The following is a 17,871-nucleotide window of genomic DNA, read 5'->3' as shown; positions in this document are numbered from 1 at the left end:
ATATAATATAATATATTACATATTCTATATAATATAGAAGCAACTATGTAACAAATATAGAAGCTAAACAAAACCCCAGAAACCTGCTTTAGTTCACCGCCGGACTTCAGCCAGCAGGATCGCAACATTGTAAGCAAAGGCCAGAAACCTACTTTCAGCAGCGGAGGCCTAAGAGCTGGAGCCAAGCTTCAAAGCTAAAGCTGGCCCAGAATAAAAAAAAAAAAAAAAAAACAGGAGCGGTTGGGAGCTTCAGTCACCCCCAGCCTGAAAACAGCCTCAGCCCCTCACCCAGACTGGCCAGGCACCCTAGTGGGGACCCCCACCCTGAAGGGTGTGTGACCAGTTGCACACAGCCATCATCCCCTCACCCAGGCTGGCCAGGCACTCCAGTGGGGACCCCCTTCAGGGCAAACCAGCCGGCACCCACCCGTGCACCAGGCCTCTACCCTATATAGTAAAAGAGTAATACGCCTCCCAGCACCGGGATCAGCGGAGCCGCGAGGCCTCCCGGCACCAGGATCAGCGTGACAGGGGGCAGTGCCCAAACCCCCTGATCGCCCTGCGGTTCTGTGTGTGACAGGGGAAGGTGCCCCAACCCCCTGATCAGCCCTGCTCTGTGCCTGATAGGGGGGAGCTCCCCAACCCCCTGATCACCCTGCGGCTCTGTGTGTGACCGGGTGCGGCGCCCCAACCCCCTGATCGGCCCTGCTCTGTGTGTGACAGGGTGCGGCGCCCCAACCCCCCGCCCCCACGGGCCCTGCTCTGTGTGTGACAGGGTAGAGCCATCACCTCCCCATCGTCCCTACCCTGAGTGTGAGAGTGGCAGCGCCCCAACCCCCTGATCGGCCCTGCTCTGTGGGTGATAGAGGGCGGCGCCCCAACCCCCTGATGGGCCCTGCTCTGTGCATGACAGGGGGCAGCGCCCCAACCCCCTGATTGGCCCTGCTTTGTGCATGACAGGGTACAGAGCCCCAACCCCCCTGATGGGCCCTGCTCTGTGAGTGACAGGGGGCAGTGCCCCAAACCCCTGATTGGCCCTGCTCTGTATGTGACGGGGTGGCGCCGCAACCTCCCCTTCGACCATGCCTTGAGTGTGACAGGGGACGGTGCCCAAACCCCCCAATCGGCCCTACCCTGAGCATGACTGAGGGTGGCGTCGCAACCTGCCGATCCGCCCTGCTCTGTGCATGACAGGGGGTGGCGTCCCAACTCCCCAATCGGCCCTGCTCTGAGCCCGAGCAGGGGCTGCACCTAGGGATTGGGCCTGCCCTCTGCCACCCGGGAGCAGGCCTAAGGCAGCAGGTCGTTATCTCCTGAGGGTCCCAGACTTTGAGAGGGCACAGGCCAGGCTGAGGGACCCTCCCTCCCCCCCAAGTGCACAAATTTTTGTGCACCGGGCCTCTAGTAAAACTATAAAAGTGGGTAGTTTGGATTTGGCTCACTAGCTGTAGTTTGCTTGCCCTGCCTTAGAGCATTATTGACAATTTTAAGTTTTGAATGGGAGGAATAGAATGTGATGATTCACTTGCTATAAGAGTGTGTATTTATTTGCTATAAGGCCTACAAGGAAGAGCAGGCTGGTTTTGATTTTTCCCAAAACTTTTGTATGCTGGTGAGTCTGTGATTGTTGAGGCCAAGGGATCCTCTAGGGTGTTTCGTGTATGAGGAGAGCATCTTTCAGTTTACCTTGAACCCTACAGCTCCCTAAGTGGGGAGAAAGAAGAATGCTGCCAATTGTAAATACTGTCTTGTATAGCCTCAGGTGGGTAGAAGGTTTCTATTGATTTTTAGAGAGGAGAAAGGAGAAGGAGAGATAGAAACATCAATGAGAGAGAGGAACATCATCAATTGGCTCCCTCCTGCCTCCTACCGGGGATCAAGCCCGCAACCTGGGCGTGTGCCCTGACCTGGAATCGAATCATGATCTCTTGGTTCTTAGGTTGACGCTCAGCCACTGAGCCACATCAGCCGGCCACCCTCTCTAAACCTTAGAATCATCTGCTGCCTAATGGTGTATCATGCTGTGGCAAAGTCTTGAGTAGCATTATTTCTAAGGTGGGAGTGATGGATAAAGTTCTTTTCAATGGGAGAACCTTTAGGAATGTCCGGAAGGAAAGTTGACACAGCTCTTGTTTGAAGGTGTACCTCACTTATTCTGCTTCCCGCTTCCCATTAGCAGTGATGCCCTAATGCATATGACAACATATATGACATATATGGAAGAATGCCCCCTCACATGCACGTGAGAACATAAATGCTCCATCAGAGGAATCTGCCCTTGCAGCTTTTAGTTTCTTCCTTATATGGAGGGCTGTGGGAGGTGGTAGAAAATGAAATGGTTGTTCTGTGAGGAATGGAAAGCAGTCTTGTTCACTCTGTTACGTCCTGGTGGTGTAATACTTTTCATTACATGAGGGAACGAATGACCTTGATGATCAGCTGTATCTGTGTTAACATGGACACCAAGGCAGACCCAGCTCGCTGATGGGAACAGGTAGGATCGTTTTCTGCTGAACAAAGTCACTTCAAAGGTTTCTGCAGCTCAGCGAGAGCAGCCTCGGTTTTCAGGTGCCATCTTTAGAAACCCGGATGTTCTTAGAATGTCAGCTGCACGTGTGTGCTACAGTTTTATGCTGTAATCTTGGTGTTCAGATCTCAGATTATTTTCTACCTCGATTAATTTTTTATTCTACTCTTTTCATATAAATAGGACTTGCCTAAAAATACCTTTTCTGAGTCTTTTAACTTCCTTGTTTTGATTAAAATCACATTGTAACCAGAAGTGCATATACAATTTTAAAATAAATTGTTTTGATTCAATATGCAAAAAGATCTATGAAAGTGAATAATAAGAAAAAAGATTAGCTTAGACCAGCAGTTCTCAACCTGTGGGTCGCGACCCCTTTGAGTGTCGAACGACCCTTTCACAGGGGTCGCCTAAGACTGTTGGAAAACACATATATAATTACATATTGTTTTTGTGATTAATCACTATACTTTAATTATGTTCAATTTGTAACAATGAAAATACATCCTGCATATCAGATATTTACATTACAATTCATAACAGTAGCAAAATTACAGTTATGAAGTAGCAATGAAAATAATTTTATGGTTGGAGGTCACCACAACATGAGGAACTGCATTAAAGGGTCGCGGCATTAGGAAGGTTGAGAATCACTGGCTTAGACTATAATAACTTAAAAGTAAAATTTTGAACTTAGAAGAGTATTTCCATTTTAAGTTCCATGGTCATTATAGAAAACTAGAGGCCTGATGCATGAAATTCGTGCACTCAGGGAGGTCCCTCAGCCTGGCCTGCGCCCTCTCGCAGTCTGGGACCCCTCGGGGGATGTCCGACTTACGGCTTAGGCCCGCTCCCCACTGTGAGCCCGGCTTCTGGCTGAGCAGCGTTTCTCCCCCCCCACCCCCCCGTGGGAGCGCACTGACCACCAGGGGGCAGCTCCTGCATTGAGTGTCTGCCCTCTGGTGGTCAGTGCACGTCACAGTGACCAGTAGTTCTGCCGTTCTGTCGATTTGCATATTAGTCTTTTACTCTATAGGATTTTACATTTAACTTCAAGCTGTCAGCCTAAAGAGTTACATAAAATATATATATAATTTATTTTCAAGTCTTATTTATTCTGCTGTTTGGAGTTGGAGAACCCAAGTACATATGCTTTTTACTTGAAATAAGTGTGAATTGGGGAACAAATTATGGCCACATATCCCAAATAAGTGAATAAATGTTCATATATTAAATGTTAGCCAGTGGTTTTAAGGATTTGCTCCCAAATTGACCTGTATTCACTATAACATTGCTCTTCTTTTATGTTAGGAATTTGAAGATAATTTTGATGACGAGATAGATTTCACACCACCAGCAGAAGATACTCCCTCCGTTCAGTCCCCAGCAGAAGTGTTCACACTTTCCGTACCAAATGTTTCACTACCAGCTCCATCCCAGTTCCAGCCTTCTGTAGGTAAGACCTTCGTATTTTCCTGAGTTCTTTCTAAGAGGTGAGACTGGGAACCTTGCTGGGAATCATAAAATAATTGTACCGACTGTCTCCTCCGGGGGCTTATTTCTCTTCCTTCTGCTCCCTGCTGAGGCTGAATGGTCAGGCCTATTGCCTTCCCGCAAAAGTTGAGTCCTTTCCTTTGGACCCTGGATCTGTTTTAAGAATAAACTGGCCTCCTCACTTCATTAAAGTGGAACTCTTGGACAGAGCTTCTGCCTTCTCTTTCTTTTTTTTTTGCTAATCTTCACCCAAGGATATTTTTCCATTGATTTTGTGAGAGAGGAAGGGAGGGGAAGAGAGAGAGAGAGAGAGAGAGAGAGAGAGAGAGAGAGAGAGAGAGAGAGAAACATCGATGTGAGACACATCCATTGGTTGCCTCCCGCACACAGATCAAGCCTGCAAGCGAGGTAAGTGTCCTTGACCGGAATTGAACCTGGGACCCGTTAGTCTGAGGACCTGGCTTCTATCCACTGAACCAGGGCTCCTGCCTCTTTTTCAGTAGACAAGCTTCTCTCCTAGTTCTCTGCCTGCTTGTCATGCTGAATGGACTCTGCTGTCTTCTGGGGTGCCCTGTGTTTGGGAGGAAGGGTGTATTTGGATTTGTTAATCAAATAGACTTTGCACCCTAAGATAGGGAGAGACAGTCCCTGGGGTTCCCTGCTCCACCACGAAACAGGACTAACTAAAGGCCAGCAGGATGGTGACTAGAGGTTATAGTAGTGTAGTTAGGTCAGAAAAAAAACAGTACAAGTTATTGGAGAATCAAGGTGGGATACTCAATTACAAAATATTGTCAGTTTTAAAACGTGTTGGCATTGTTAGTTTGAAAGAGATGTTTTATGTATTTGTTTCTTTATTAGCACAAGTATTAAATTTATGTTGGTGTTTGAACTTTATAGGTTGTATTTTTTAAATATTTTTTATTGATATTAGAGAGGAAGGGAGGGGGAGAGAGAGAGAGAGATGTCAATGATGACAGAGAATCACTGATCAGCTGCCTCCTGCACGCCCCCTACTGGGGATCGACCCTGCAACCCAGGCCTGTGCCCTTGACTGGGAATTGAACCACTGACCTCTTGGTTCATGGGTCGAGCTCAACCACTGAGCTACACCAGCTGGCTATAGGTTGTATATATTTTTTAAAAATATATTTTTTTGATTTTTTACAGAGAGAAAGGGAGAGGGATAGAGAGTTAGAAACATCAATGAGAGAGAAACATTGATCAGCTGCCTCCTGCACCACCCCCACTGGGGATGTGCCCGCAACCAAGGTACATGCCCTTGTCTGGAATCGAACCTGGGACCCTTCAGTCCGCAGGTCGACCCCTCTATCCACTGAGCCAAACCGCTCAGGGCTAGGTTGTATATTTAATATTGAATTTATTTCAGTTAAATACCTATTTTTAGTTTTTAACGTTCTTTAATTTTTCCTACAGAAGGTTTGAAGTCTCAAGTTGCCCGTCACAGTCTAAACTACATACAGGAAATTGGAAATGGCTGGTTTGGAAAGGTAAAGTGTTGTTCACTTCTGTTTTTTTCCTCCTACTTATACTGTTTAGAACTTAAGGCTAATTAAGAATTGTATTGCATGACATTCCACATTCTCTCCATATGTTGTAGTCCTCATTGATTTTTCCCATTACCCTGTGAAACTGCATGGGAATGTGAGCTTCAACATTCCTGTGTGGTATGTTTTTCTATGAAGGTCTTTTATTTTTATTTTTTTTTAAATATATTTTTATTGATTTCAGAGAGGAAGGGAGAGAGAGAGAGAGAGAGAGAGAGAGAGAGAGAGAGAGATAAACTTCAGTAATGAGAGAGAATCATTGATCAGTTGCCTTCTGCACTCCTGAGGAAGTTAAAGGGAGAAAGTGGAGACAGTGTATTTAGACAAGTCTGTAGAGGAGATTTACTGTAAAGCAAGCAGAGAAATGGAGTAGGAGACCTTTGGGACCAGCCAAGATGGTGGTAGACAAGTGGTATCATTACTGGACTCAGAGGACAAGTTGCACCCTTGTTGGATTAGACTGTTGAAGTAAGTGGGCTGGAAATCAAAGGACTGGCAGAGAAGAAGTTAAAATTCAAAGTTTGGGACATACTATATTTATTAATTAGCTAGGCATAGACTCATGGGGGTGTTTGCTGAGATGGGATCGTAGGAAAATGATCATTGGAAGTGAGATCAAAGAACTGATAGGTTGTGGTTTTGAAGAACTTGTCCCTGCATCTATTGAACATCAAGAATGGTAACAGTGGTGGCGGGGAGAGAAACAGTGAGCCAGGTTATTGCAATAGCATACTATCATTCTTTCCCTTTTTGAAATTAATACCTTATGGTTATTAGTCTTATAGAATACTAGAGACCCAGCACACGAAATTCTTGCACAGGTACTGTCCCTAGGTCTGGCCTGCAATCAGGGCCATCTTTCCCAGCTGCCTGCAGCTGGCTCCGCCCTTCTGCTACTCAACCCCGGTTCCCCATTCGCCATTGGGTGATCGGTGCCTGATGGCCAGGGGAAGGGACCAAGAGGTCGGCTGTTCCCACTCGCTTGCGGGCCTTGCCCCTGCCACGGGTGGCCATCAGGTGATCGGAGCCTGCTGGCTGGGGAAAGGGACCAGGAGGTGGTCAGTGTGCTTCATAGTGACTGGTCCAGCGGTCGTTCTGGTCATTCTGCTGTTAGTGTCAATTTGCATATTACCCTTTTATTACATAGGATTGGCACAAGTTCGCTCTTTGAAACAAAAAAAATATGACTGTTAATTATCAGAATTTCTTGTTCTGTTCATATTTCTGCCCTTATAGTCCTAATAAAGACATTAAATTCTGTTTTAGTGTATGCTCTCTCTTTTCAGGGTATTACAATGAGTGTTTTATAAAAAGACAAAATAACTTCTAAAAGCCAGCCTTTAGTTTTGATCATTCTCAAATTAAATAAAAACTTTTACTTCATCATCATTTTTACTTTAGACTAGAGGCCTGGTGCACGGGATTCTTGCACCGGTGGGGGGTGTGGCATCCCAGTCAGCTGAGCGGCTATGGACCCGCCCTCTGAGCAGCTGCTCTCTGGTCCGGCATCTTTCATGGAGCCAGAGCACTCATCTCTCCAGAGGACCCGGTTGGGGCTGGGCCCAGGGACAATAGCACTGAGAGGCGGAGGAGTGGGCCTCAGTCCCATGGTGGCCACAGACTCACCTCCCAGCCTCTGGGGTCAGCTTTGCGAGCCTGGTGGTGGCACTGCACGGCCTGTGGGCATTCAGAGGAGGCGGCAGGGAGTGAGGAGGAGGAGCCTGCGATGATCGCAGCCCGGGTTCCTGCCAGTCGGTCCGGGGGTTGCAGCGGGAGCAACCGCTCATCACAGTCAGCCAAGTGGCACTCCCACTGTGGCAGCCCACTGACCACCAGGGAGCAGCTCCTGCATTGAGCGTCTGCCCCTTGGTGGTCAGTGCGCGTCATAGTGACTGGTCGACCGGTTCTGGTTGTTCTGCCATTCGGTCGCTGGCTTTTATTATATAGGATATTATATTTTGGAATGCCTTAGCATCATCTTATATTACACTTAATATTTCATGTGTAACTTATTTTCATTCTCATTTAGTTTTTTATTAATTTCAGTGCTATATTCCCTCCCGCACTGAGTTTTGATTAAGGTTTTAGTACAAGACAAGGGCCTGGAATAATTGGAATGCCATGGATTTTTAGCATTGTAATGCAGTGATAATTTGTTTGTACATTGGGTCTTAGTTAGTTTACTTTCTCTATGTGAAGGAGACAAAAATAAAAAAACTCATTTGAAGTGTTTTTGAGAAATATTTAAGTTATGTTTGAACTGAACTTACCGATTACTCTTCTGTAATACCATTGGAAATTTCCATGAAAGTATAATACATTTTTAAGTAAGTAGAAAAGAGATACACATAAATTTATGAATATTGTAAATATCTAATGAATGGTTTAAAACTGAAGGTTGTATTTTACTTTTCCAAGCTTAATAAACGAGGCACACTTCTTTACCGTTTTGTGGGAAGTGAAATGAAAACCTGTTCTTTGGTTTTAGGCCCTCCTTGGAGAGATTTTCACAGGCACTAGTGTGGCAAGAGTGATAGTGAAGGAGTTAAAAGCAAGTGCAAGCCCAAAGGAACAAGATACTTTTTTGAAAAATGGAGAACCGTACTAGTAAGTAAACCTTAATATATGTTCTGTAAACGCAGTGTGTGGTCTTTTGAAAATCACGTGTTTAAAACTACTTTGTAATTACATTGTAAAGTATATAAATGTTGAATCACTATATTGTACACCTGAAACTAATACTGTATACCAACTATACTCAAATTAAAAAAACAACAAATCTGAAGGGAGCTATAGAACATGAGAGTTCCTAGTCAGGAAAAGGATAGCATTGTAATTCCAAAAGCAAGAACTAGAGTACGATTGTCAAGGTTCTTGGCAACAAATTGATTTTGTGACCCTAAGGGAGAATGAAAGATTGAGATTTGTCAGCCAGACACAGGGGACCTCAAAGGAAACCGACATTGATGTCACAGGCACATCTGCTCGTCCTGCTTATTCCACTGCACGTCATGTTGTGCACTTGTCATGGATAACGAAAATGAACTCATTTAGGAAATCTCTCTCTTTATCTCTGTATGGACAGATTGCAAAACTTCATCCGAGGAACAATATTTTAAATATGTCACTTAAAATTACAACATTGTTAGATCTAAGAATATTTTATCTACCAAATAAGTTTGCTTTTGAGTAAAACCAAAATATTTGTTAAGGCCCCCAAAAACTAAACTTCGAAATTTCTCTTTGCAAAATACACAATTTAAATCAGATCCAGAGTCTCATAACTTAAGACTCAAAATGAAAATGTGTCTCAGTAGGTGAATGCTTAAACAAACTGATACTCCATACTAGGGACTACTCAGCAATAAAAAGGAATAGATATAAGGTAGATAGCCTAGGAGTAGCTGGGCTATTTAGTATGTGGATTGAAATGCTTATTGATACAGGCAACAACTTGGGTAATCTTGAGGGCATTATGTTAAGTGAAAAAGTCCATCTTAAAGGCCACATACTGTATGATTCCATATACATAATATTCTCAAAATGAGAACATCATAGAAATGGAAAACAGATTAGCTGTTGCCAGGGATTAGGGAGGCAGGGAAATGGGGAGGCAGTGGGGTGGCTTAAACTGACCCAGGGTAACTTGGGGAAGGTCTGTGTGGTGTTGGAGCACTTCTGCATTTCTGTTCAGGTGATGGTTTGGTGGTTGTGGGAATCTACCCATGTGATAACAGCACACACACGTACACACATGGGTGCTGTGTCAGTGCCCTGGTTTTGGTACTGCACTGTGGTTATCAGATGTAACCAGGGGAAACCGGGCGAAGGAAAGGTGGGACCTCTTTATACTACCTTTGCAACTTATTGTTAAGTCATAATTGCTTCAAAATAAAAAGCTTTTTAAAAAGCTATTTTGGCATATCTTTTTTTATAAACTTTATTTTGGACAAAATATTTTCCAGAAAAGAGTTTGCATATGTTGTGGGAATACTGGAAATACTAGTAGTATATAAGGTAGATAGCCTAGGAGTAGCTGGCCTATTTAGTATATGGATTGAAATGCTTTATGAACTTTATATATTTGCCCTGCCTTTTTAAAAGTGCTACTTCAAAATGGTCATCTATAAATTAAAATTACTAAAATTAGAGATTTTGAAAATGTTCACCTGATTACCTTTGAATTATTTAATCATTAGATAACAATCAATCTGTTAATGAGCTCTTTTCAGCTTATCCTATTTAAATCATGATGAATGTTAAAATGTGGTTACTGTTTGAACAGTGTTACTCGTGCTTTCTGATGAATGTACTGTGACTGTTTTTCCCCAGTATTCTTCAGCATCCGAATGTTCTTCAATGTGTCGGGCAGTGTGTAGAAGCGATTCCCTACCTTCTGGTGTTTGAGTTCTGTGACCTGGTAAGTTTTTAGTAGAAATTCAAGTCAATCATGCAAGAGGTTTGACAGCTAGAAATGCTCGATGAGGGGCAGCTTTCGCTTCTGTCCTCCATATTAAGAACTTAATGAAGTATTCATTCATTACCTTTGATAATAGTATTAGTGTTATTTTATACTTCATCCCTATGCTAAGCTATTCTTATGCATTGCTTATCTAATCATATTTCTCTCTCTCTCTTTTTTTAATCCTCACCCAAGGATATTTTTTCTAATGGCCACTCATCTATCGATATGCACTTGGGCTGCTACCAAATCTTGGCTATTGTAAATAATGCTGCAGTGAAATAGGAGTGCATATATTCCTTTAAATTACTATTTTAGGTTTCTTTGGATATATTCCCTGAAGTCCCATTTTTAATTTTTTTAGGAAACTTCATACTGTTGTCCACAGTGACTGCATCAGTCTGCATTCCCGCCAACAGTGCACGAGGGTTCCCCCCGCACCCCGCCCCCCAAGCTGTCATAGGCAGGACAGAGCTAATGGCTATTTCAGTTAAGTCCACCATCTAGTGATACACTGATCAACAATCCTATATAATAAAAGCCTAATATGCAAATTGTCCCCTCGACCAGGAATTAGACCAGAGGGTGGGGCCAGTGGCAGCAGCAGGTGGCTGGGAGAAGGGAGGCGCCTCCGGCCAGCAGCCACTAGGGACCCTACCTGTGCACTAATTTCATGCACTGGGCCTCTAGTAACATTTATAAACCAGTAGTTACTTCTCAAAAAATTAACATGGAATCACCATGTAATCCAGCAATTTCACTTCTAGGAACATAGAATTGAAAGCAGGATCTTAAAGAGATTACCATGCACCCATTTCACAGCAGCATTATTCACAATAGCCAAGAGGTAGAAGCAACCCAGGCGTCCATAAATGGTTGAATAATGAACAAAATTGGTTATATCTGTACAATGGGATATTATTCTAATGTGCTAAGTGAAATAAGCCAAGTCACAAAAAGACAAATACTGTATGATTCCACCTATATGAGGTATCTAAAGTAGTCAAACTCAGAGACAGAAAGTGGAAGGGTGGCTGCCAAGGGCTGGGAGGAGGGGGATGGGGAGTTGGTATTTAGTGGGTATGGCGTTTTAGTTTGGGAAGATGAAAAAAGTTCTGTTGGTTGGATAGTGGTGATGACAGTTACATAGCAGTGTAAATGGATGTAATGTCCCTGAACTCTGCACTTAGAAATGGTTAATTTTATATAATGCATTTTACCACAATTCTTTTTTTTTAAAATATATTTTATTGATTTTTTACAGAGAGGAAGGGAAAGGGATAGAGAGTTAGCAACATCAATGAGAGAGAAACATCGATCAGCTGCCTCCTGCACACTCCCTACTGGGGATGTGCCCGCAAGCAAGGCACATGCCATTGACTGGAATAGAACCTGGGACCCTTCAGTCCGCAGGCCGACGCTCTATCCACTCGGCCAAACTAGTCATGGCTTACCACAATTCTTAAAACATTGATAATTACCCACTATTATTTAAGGTCCTCTACTCTGTGTTACCTCTACTAGGAGGAGGCAAGAAATTTCTAGATTTCCTTGGGAAATCTGTCTGTCAGTACTTAGAATGGCTAGTCTCATGTCAAAATAAAGGCCTTTAAGCCAGGGATCCTGCCAGGGTGCCCAGTAGTGAGAGGTCACATTTGTCTCCTTGGGCAGTTTCATGCTCATCACCTCTAGGCCTTAGGCAACTTCAGAAGCTCTCCTGCCGCTAGGACCAGGGCCTCCACGGTCACTGGCCTTGAGGTCTGTCTCTGGGCCCGGTTTGCAGAGGCTCAGTGTCAGGAACGGTCAGGTGGGGTCAGCCCAGTGAGCCAGGAGGGCCTGCCTGAGCGGAGGGCGCCATCCAAGGCCAAGCCGCCCCAGCCCGGGACAAGCAGCTGCAGCACAGTGAAAGGAGCCACTATCTTCACATGTTCTCAGTAGGTCAGGAGCTATTGGATGAGCACTGGCCTTTCAGTCGTCACCAGGCACTGGTCATGCTCAGTGATAACATCTTTTAAGTAGAAAGGAGAGAATATTTTTGCACTTACTTAATTCCTTGTAAGATAGAATTACCAGCTTGTTTTTCAAAAACACTTTATCTTAGGATTTTGTGAAAGAAAATGAAAACACTTCTGAGTGAGTTTGGCAGCTGGACCGCAGCCACTGATGTGTGATGCCGGTGGTGCGGTGTTTATGAAAGGAGCCCTCCCTGCGGGGCGTTGTCTGTGATTTGTTGCCATGGCAAGTACACAGGGCCATCAAGTGAACAGGGAGGCAAGGAGATTGCTTTTTGGGTAAGGATCACTCATTCAACAAAAACATATCAAGCACCTATTAAGTACAGAGAGCTGGGCAGTGCCCTGGGGACCCAGAGGTGAGTCACCCTGATCCCTGCCTTTTCTGCCTGTAGAGCCAGGCAGGACTGCTTCAGATGCTCATTCTGCCACGTCCTTGTGTATCACCTTGAAGTTACCTAAACTCCTTAAGCCTTACTTTAGACATCTGTGAAGTGGGGGTAATACTGCCTTCCTCACAGGCTACTTTCACCATTAATAAGATTATGAATGTAAGTTGTTGGGCTTATAGTAAGTGCTCAGGAAATGTAGGGTGTTTTTTTTCTCATTTTTAGTTACTTAAATTCATTTATCATAATCATCAAGTAAAGATTTGAGTAGTGTGTGTAGAAGAAATCTAACTGGAGCCATTGGGGAAGGCTTGGCCGAGGAAATGTGTTTGATCTGAGTGTGGAAGAGTGAGTGGATTGACTTCCTTGGCACAGAAGGGTATCAGGGACAGCATGGGCCGGGCCCAGCGGTGCGGGGGGAGGGGGGAAGGGGGAGAGGGAGGGGGCGAGAGAGCAGCAGATGCTCCTGAGGGCTGCAGAGTCTAGGCGGCGAGTGAGGAGAAGCAGGTTGGCATCTGCTGAGAAAGATCAGTTGGATGAAAAGCAATGACACCACTGGGGAGACCAAACTGCAAGTTGAGGTGAGAGAAGGCGTAGGTTACACTTGGCTCTTGTCTTCATCTTTCTCCCTTCCCTAGGCCTGGCTGCTGCCCTGGGCCCGTGGCGCTGGCTCTTTGCTGGCAGGCTGTCCTGACTGCGTATGTCCAGGCCGTCCTGCCCTCCTGACGCCTGCTTCACTCCTCCCTGGGTTTGCTGAGGCTGGTTACCCTGTAGCGGGCTCTGTGTCCTCCCTCATGTCACAGGTCCTCACTGCTGGGGCCCCGAGGTGCACACCTGGAGTTGATGCGTCAGGTGAACGCGCGGGGAAACTGTTCTCTCTAGGAATATGATGCCACTAGAACATTTAAAATTACACCTGTGGCTGGCACGTTCAAGTTGCGCAGCTCTGCTCTGTTGTGTCTGGAGAAGTACAGCATGAGGTTCAGGTGTACTCTGAGTTTTAGAACAGTCCACACTCCTGTTCTTGAAGTAAAATCTGTTGCATTTCCTAGTTAACAAAGATAAAACTTTCAAACAGAATCAGATTTTACTTAAAGTAAAATACTTTCTATATTGCCTCTTTTTGCTAGCTTTAATGTGCAAAATAATGAAGTAATAAATATTAAGTCCAATAAAATGTCGAAAGTAGAGATTTTCTCCTAAATTCATTATTATATTGTTAAATTGAAATATGATGGACTGCTTTGTGGAAAATGATTGTCTCAACTTTGATTTGGGAGAATGTCTTTTAAAACTTCTCAGTAAGTTTTTCTTTTCCCCCTCACTCATTAAGCAATGATGCCCACATTAAGCAATGATGTCCCTCGATATCCACAGGAGATTGGTTCCAAAATCCGCCCAGATACCAAAATTCACAGATGCTCAAGACCCTTATGTACACTGGTGTCATATTTGCATATAATCCATGTACATCCTCATGTATACTTTTTTCTTTTTAATCCTCACCTGAGGATATGTTTATTGATTTTAGAGAGAGAGGGAGGGAGAGAAAAAGAGAAGCATTGATGTGTGAGAGAAACATTGATAGGTTGCCTCCTATATGTGCCCATACCAGGGATTGAACCTGCAACCTAGGTATGTGCCTTGACTGGGGATTGAACCCGCAACCGTTTTAGTATAAGGGATGACACTGCACCCAGCCATCTGACTGGGGCCATCCTGTATACTTTAAATCATCTCTAGATTACTTACAATACCTACTACAATGTAAATGCTGTATAATAGTTGTATACTGTGTGGTTGCAAGAAAAAAATCTACATATTCAGTTCAGATGCGATCATTGTGGGTCCAACTACTAGTACATGTCAGCAACAATTTCTTTTCCAAATACTTTTGATCTGTGTTTGGTTGAATCTACAGGTGGGGGACCTGTAGATACAGAGGGATGACTATATTTGCCAAACTCATGGTGTTATAGATTCTGGGGACAGAATCAGACAGAGCCCCAGTCCTGTGTAGCTTATTTTTGGTGGGAAGGACAGACAAGCAAAGTGCCAGTTAGGACTGGGGTGATTTTAAGCAGTGGCTGCTCAGGGTAGAGGCAGGGAGGTTTTGGTCTGATCCACTCAGAAAGCGGTGCCGCTTCTGAGAAAGAACAGATTGGTGGAGTTTCACACAGGACGTGTGAGGTTCGAGGTGTCTCTTAGGTCATCCAGGAAAAGGTATCAAGTCAGCAGTTGGACAAATGAGCCTAGGGCTCAGGAGATGGAGGGGTTTGGGGCCAGGAAATGTATTTGAGTGATTTATTTATAAGCCATGGGGTGGGTAGAATCACTCGGGATTGAGTGTCACAGTGATGACCAAGGACTGAGCCCTGGGGTGTGGCAGCACTTATAGATCAGTGAGAGGGGGAGGATTCAAGAAAGGGCATGAGAAAGGAGTGGCCAGTGGGGCAGGAAGAAAGGCACGAGGCTGTGGGGAAAGGGAATGGGCCCATCACTTGGTTATGCTGGTGAGACTTGGACCAGGGACCAGCATGTGGCAGAGGCGGTCAGCCATAGACCTAACCCCTTGGGAGCAGCCACAGCTGAGCATGGGGGGAAGGGCAGTGGAGTTGGGTTAAGAGAGCGTGGGAGGCCAGGAGGAGGAACAGCCAGAACAGACCAGGCTTGTGAGGGTTATCTGGGAAGAGAAGAGGGAACTGGGGTGGCAGTGGGAGAGGAGTGGGGGCTGAGGAAACTTGTTTGGTTCTTTGTTGGATTTACCTGAGAGGTATTTAAGCATTGGAGTGGCAGAAGGGATGGGCTCACCAAGAGGTTGAGCTTAGGAAGGCAACGGGGTGACTATATATATAAAAGCCTAAGCGACCAGCCAACCAGCCGATAGCTATGACGTGCACTGACCACCAGGGGACAGGCGCTCAACCCACTCCGGGACCCCTCTGGGGATGTCAGACTGCCGGTTTCGGCCCGATCCCTGCAGGCCAGGCCAAGGGACCCCATCGATGCACGAATCCGTGCACTGGGTCTTTAGTCCGTATTAACAGACAGAGGTGTGGAGGTGCGTAAGGGTGGATGGAGTGGTGGGGTGGGGGCTCAAGTGGTAGTGAGAAAAAGTAGTTGTACAGACAGGGACCGGGTCCCTGGGGCTGCAGCTGTGATGATAGTCAGCAATGCTCAATATGTGGCTATGTAGGCCATTCATCCTTTCATTCACGGTTTTGTTTAAAAATGATAACTCCCCCCCCCCCACCCCCCCATCATTCTACCAACATAAATAACTAAATTTTCAGTTATAAAGCTATTTAGTTGTTTGGTGTTTACATTGTATTTAAATTAATTCATTGTTCTTAGTATCCTGCCAAAAGCTGGATAAAACCCTCATGGCAGTTTGTGTTGGAATTTAAGTAAATAACCCACTTAAAGATCTGTTATTCACGGGAGGACTCAAGAAGTCCTTCCCATTTGTTCTGTTCGCTGAGTTCTTTGTACGCATAGCACTTTGCTGCCATCTAGTGTCAAAAATTTTTCTTTTTGAGTTTTTTGGGGGAGGATCTGAGACTTTTTGCAGAATACATTGCTGTTTTTAAGTGTTGGGCATTTTTTGGGAAAAAAATATATTTTATTGATTTCAGAGAGGAAGGGAGAGAGAGAAAGAAATATCAATGATGAGAGAGAACCATTGATCGGCTGCCTCCTGCACACTCCACACTGGGGATCGAGCCCGCAACCTGGGCATGAGCCCTTGACTGGAATCGAACCTGGGACACTTCAGTCCCCAGGCTTACGCTCTATCCACTGAGCCAAACTGGCTAGGGCAGTGTTGGGCATTTTTAATAGCGAACCAAAGCAGTAATCCGACTACTCACTAAACATCGTTAAAACATAAAAAAAAAAAAACTAGATATCGAAAAACAGCTTTGTTTTGGATAGAATAGATCAATTTTTAGTACTTATTTAATAGGAACATTTTTATTATATAATTAAAGCTTTTATTCAGATTTTTCTTTTAAATGGAGAGCTCTTACAGATCTTTCTATCTAACCCTGGATCCTGCCAGTCATCACAAATCTCACCCGTGAGAAACTGCTCAGGCTCCTTGTAATTGTTGATGTAAACTCCTCACCCCAGGTTAGGGATCTGTGGGGAGAGGCTTTGGGTTTTTGCCCAGCTAGAAACATTAGGAGTGTTAGCATTAGGAAGCGGAATCTCCTGTTGGTTATGTTTGTCTTCTAGTGAAATTTGGGAGTGGACTCAGTTGTGGAGAGAAGATACTTTAAGAACAGTGAGTGGTAATGAATATACTTCAGATAACCTTGGACAGTAACTGCGCCCACTCTGCCTCCCTCTGCCTTCATGGCAGTCTCTCGTGAAGTGTTCCTGGTTTGCCAGCAACTTCTGTGTTTGCTTTGAGAATTAGCCAGACACAGCCAGTGTAATGCTACCCGGTGTGGGGTCACTTTTACCGTAGACGGGTACTTCTGGAAAGGGATTAGACAAATGAATTTAAGCTGCCATTTCATTGGTAATATAAATAAATTAAGCTATTTGTTTTCATACTTAGTTTCCATGTGGTCTACCTTATAAAAATCCCACAGCCTGTGGACCTGGACTTTTTTGCTGGAATTTTTCTGGGTTAATTTATTGTCATCCAAATTTGTTTTAATTCCCACCACTCCATGCTGGGGAGAGCTTAGCGTGATTGTTATAAAGCTTTAATTTGGAATTAAATCACATCAATAAATATTTAGTCGTATGGTAAAGAGAATGCAGAATACTTACTTCCTCAAAAGTGAATTCCCGAAAGCACGCAGTCTGGAATAAAAATGAATCAGTCATGAAATAAAGACAGTAGTAACATGGGGAGCCAGGCGGCGTACCTGGGAGCTAGCTCAGTGTTTACCTGTACGTGTAGTGCGTGTCTAAGTGTGAGTGTGTGCATCTTCCTGCCCAGGCTGCTGTCCTTTGAATAGGCTGCTTAGCTTCATGAATTTTTCTTGAGGGACTGGAATGTTCTTTCTCACAGTGGTCTTTGCACAACACGGGGCCTGGGGGGAGCGGGCAGACACCTGAGGCAGTTGGTACCAATACTGCACTTACTCACCCTTTCCCTTCCCGTTCCATTGTTCGGTCCCTCTGCCTTGTTCGCGAGTGCCTGGGAGTAGCCTTCATGATGGGGTGCTCGCTGACCTGTGTCTCCAGGCACCCCCAAAGGTAGTGCTAGGGACACCGTTTCTTTTACTCTCTTATCATCTCTGTTCCCTGGAAATTTCTGTACTTCTGCACTCGGTTTAAAGTGTGCACCATTGCAAAGTTAGCTTTTTACTGTTTTGTCTTACATGGGTTTAAATAACAAAGATAAGCTGGCGTTTAGTCAGAATGATCCTAAAGGTGAATAGTGTTTTTTATACTTTTGAAG

At 44.6% G+C, this 17,871-nt stretch overlaps 1 protein-coding gene across 1 annotated transcript in view; it reads left to right on the top strand.

Moving 5' to 3' along the window:
• The window catches only part of LMTK2 (lemur tyrosine kinase 2), a 57,172-nt gene that overhangs the window by 19,177 nt on the left and 20,124 nt on the right, over nucleotides 1-17,871 (top strand). Inside the window, exons 3-6 of the mRNA XM_081090869.1 lie at nucleotides 3,839-3,983; nucleotides 5,459-5,532; nucleotides 8,078-8,196; nucleotides 9,922-10,009. Of these exons, the coding sequence (XP_080946995.1) occupies nucleotides 3,839-3,983; nucleotides 5,459-5,532; nucleotides 8,078-8,196; nucleotides 9,922-10,009 (426 nt within the window). The remainder of the gene's footprint in view (nucleotides 1-3,838; nucleotides 3,984-5,458; nucleotides 5,533-8,077; nucleotides 8,197-9,921; nucleotides 10,010-17,871) is intronic.

Source organism: Myotis nattereri (genome assembly GCF_964212035.1).
Source record: "Myotis nattereri genome assembly, chromosome: 5".
NCBI lineage: Eukaryota > Metazoa > Chordata > Mammalia > Chiroptera > Vespertilionidae > Myotis > Myotis nattereri.
The sequence above is the reverse complement of the archived record's forward strand: the minus strand, read 5'-3'. Positions and strand labels throughout refer to the sequence as shown.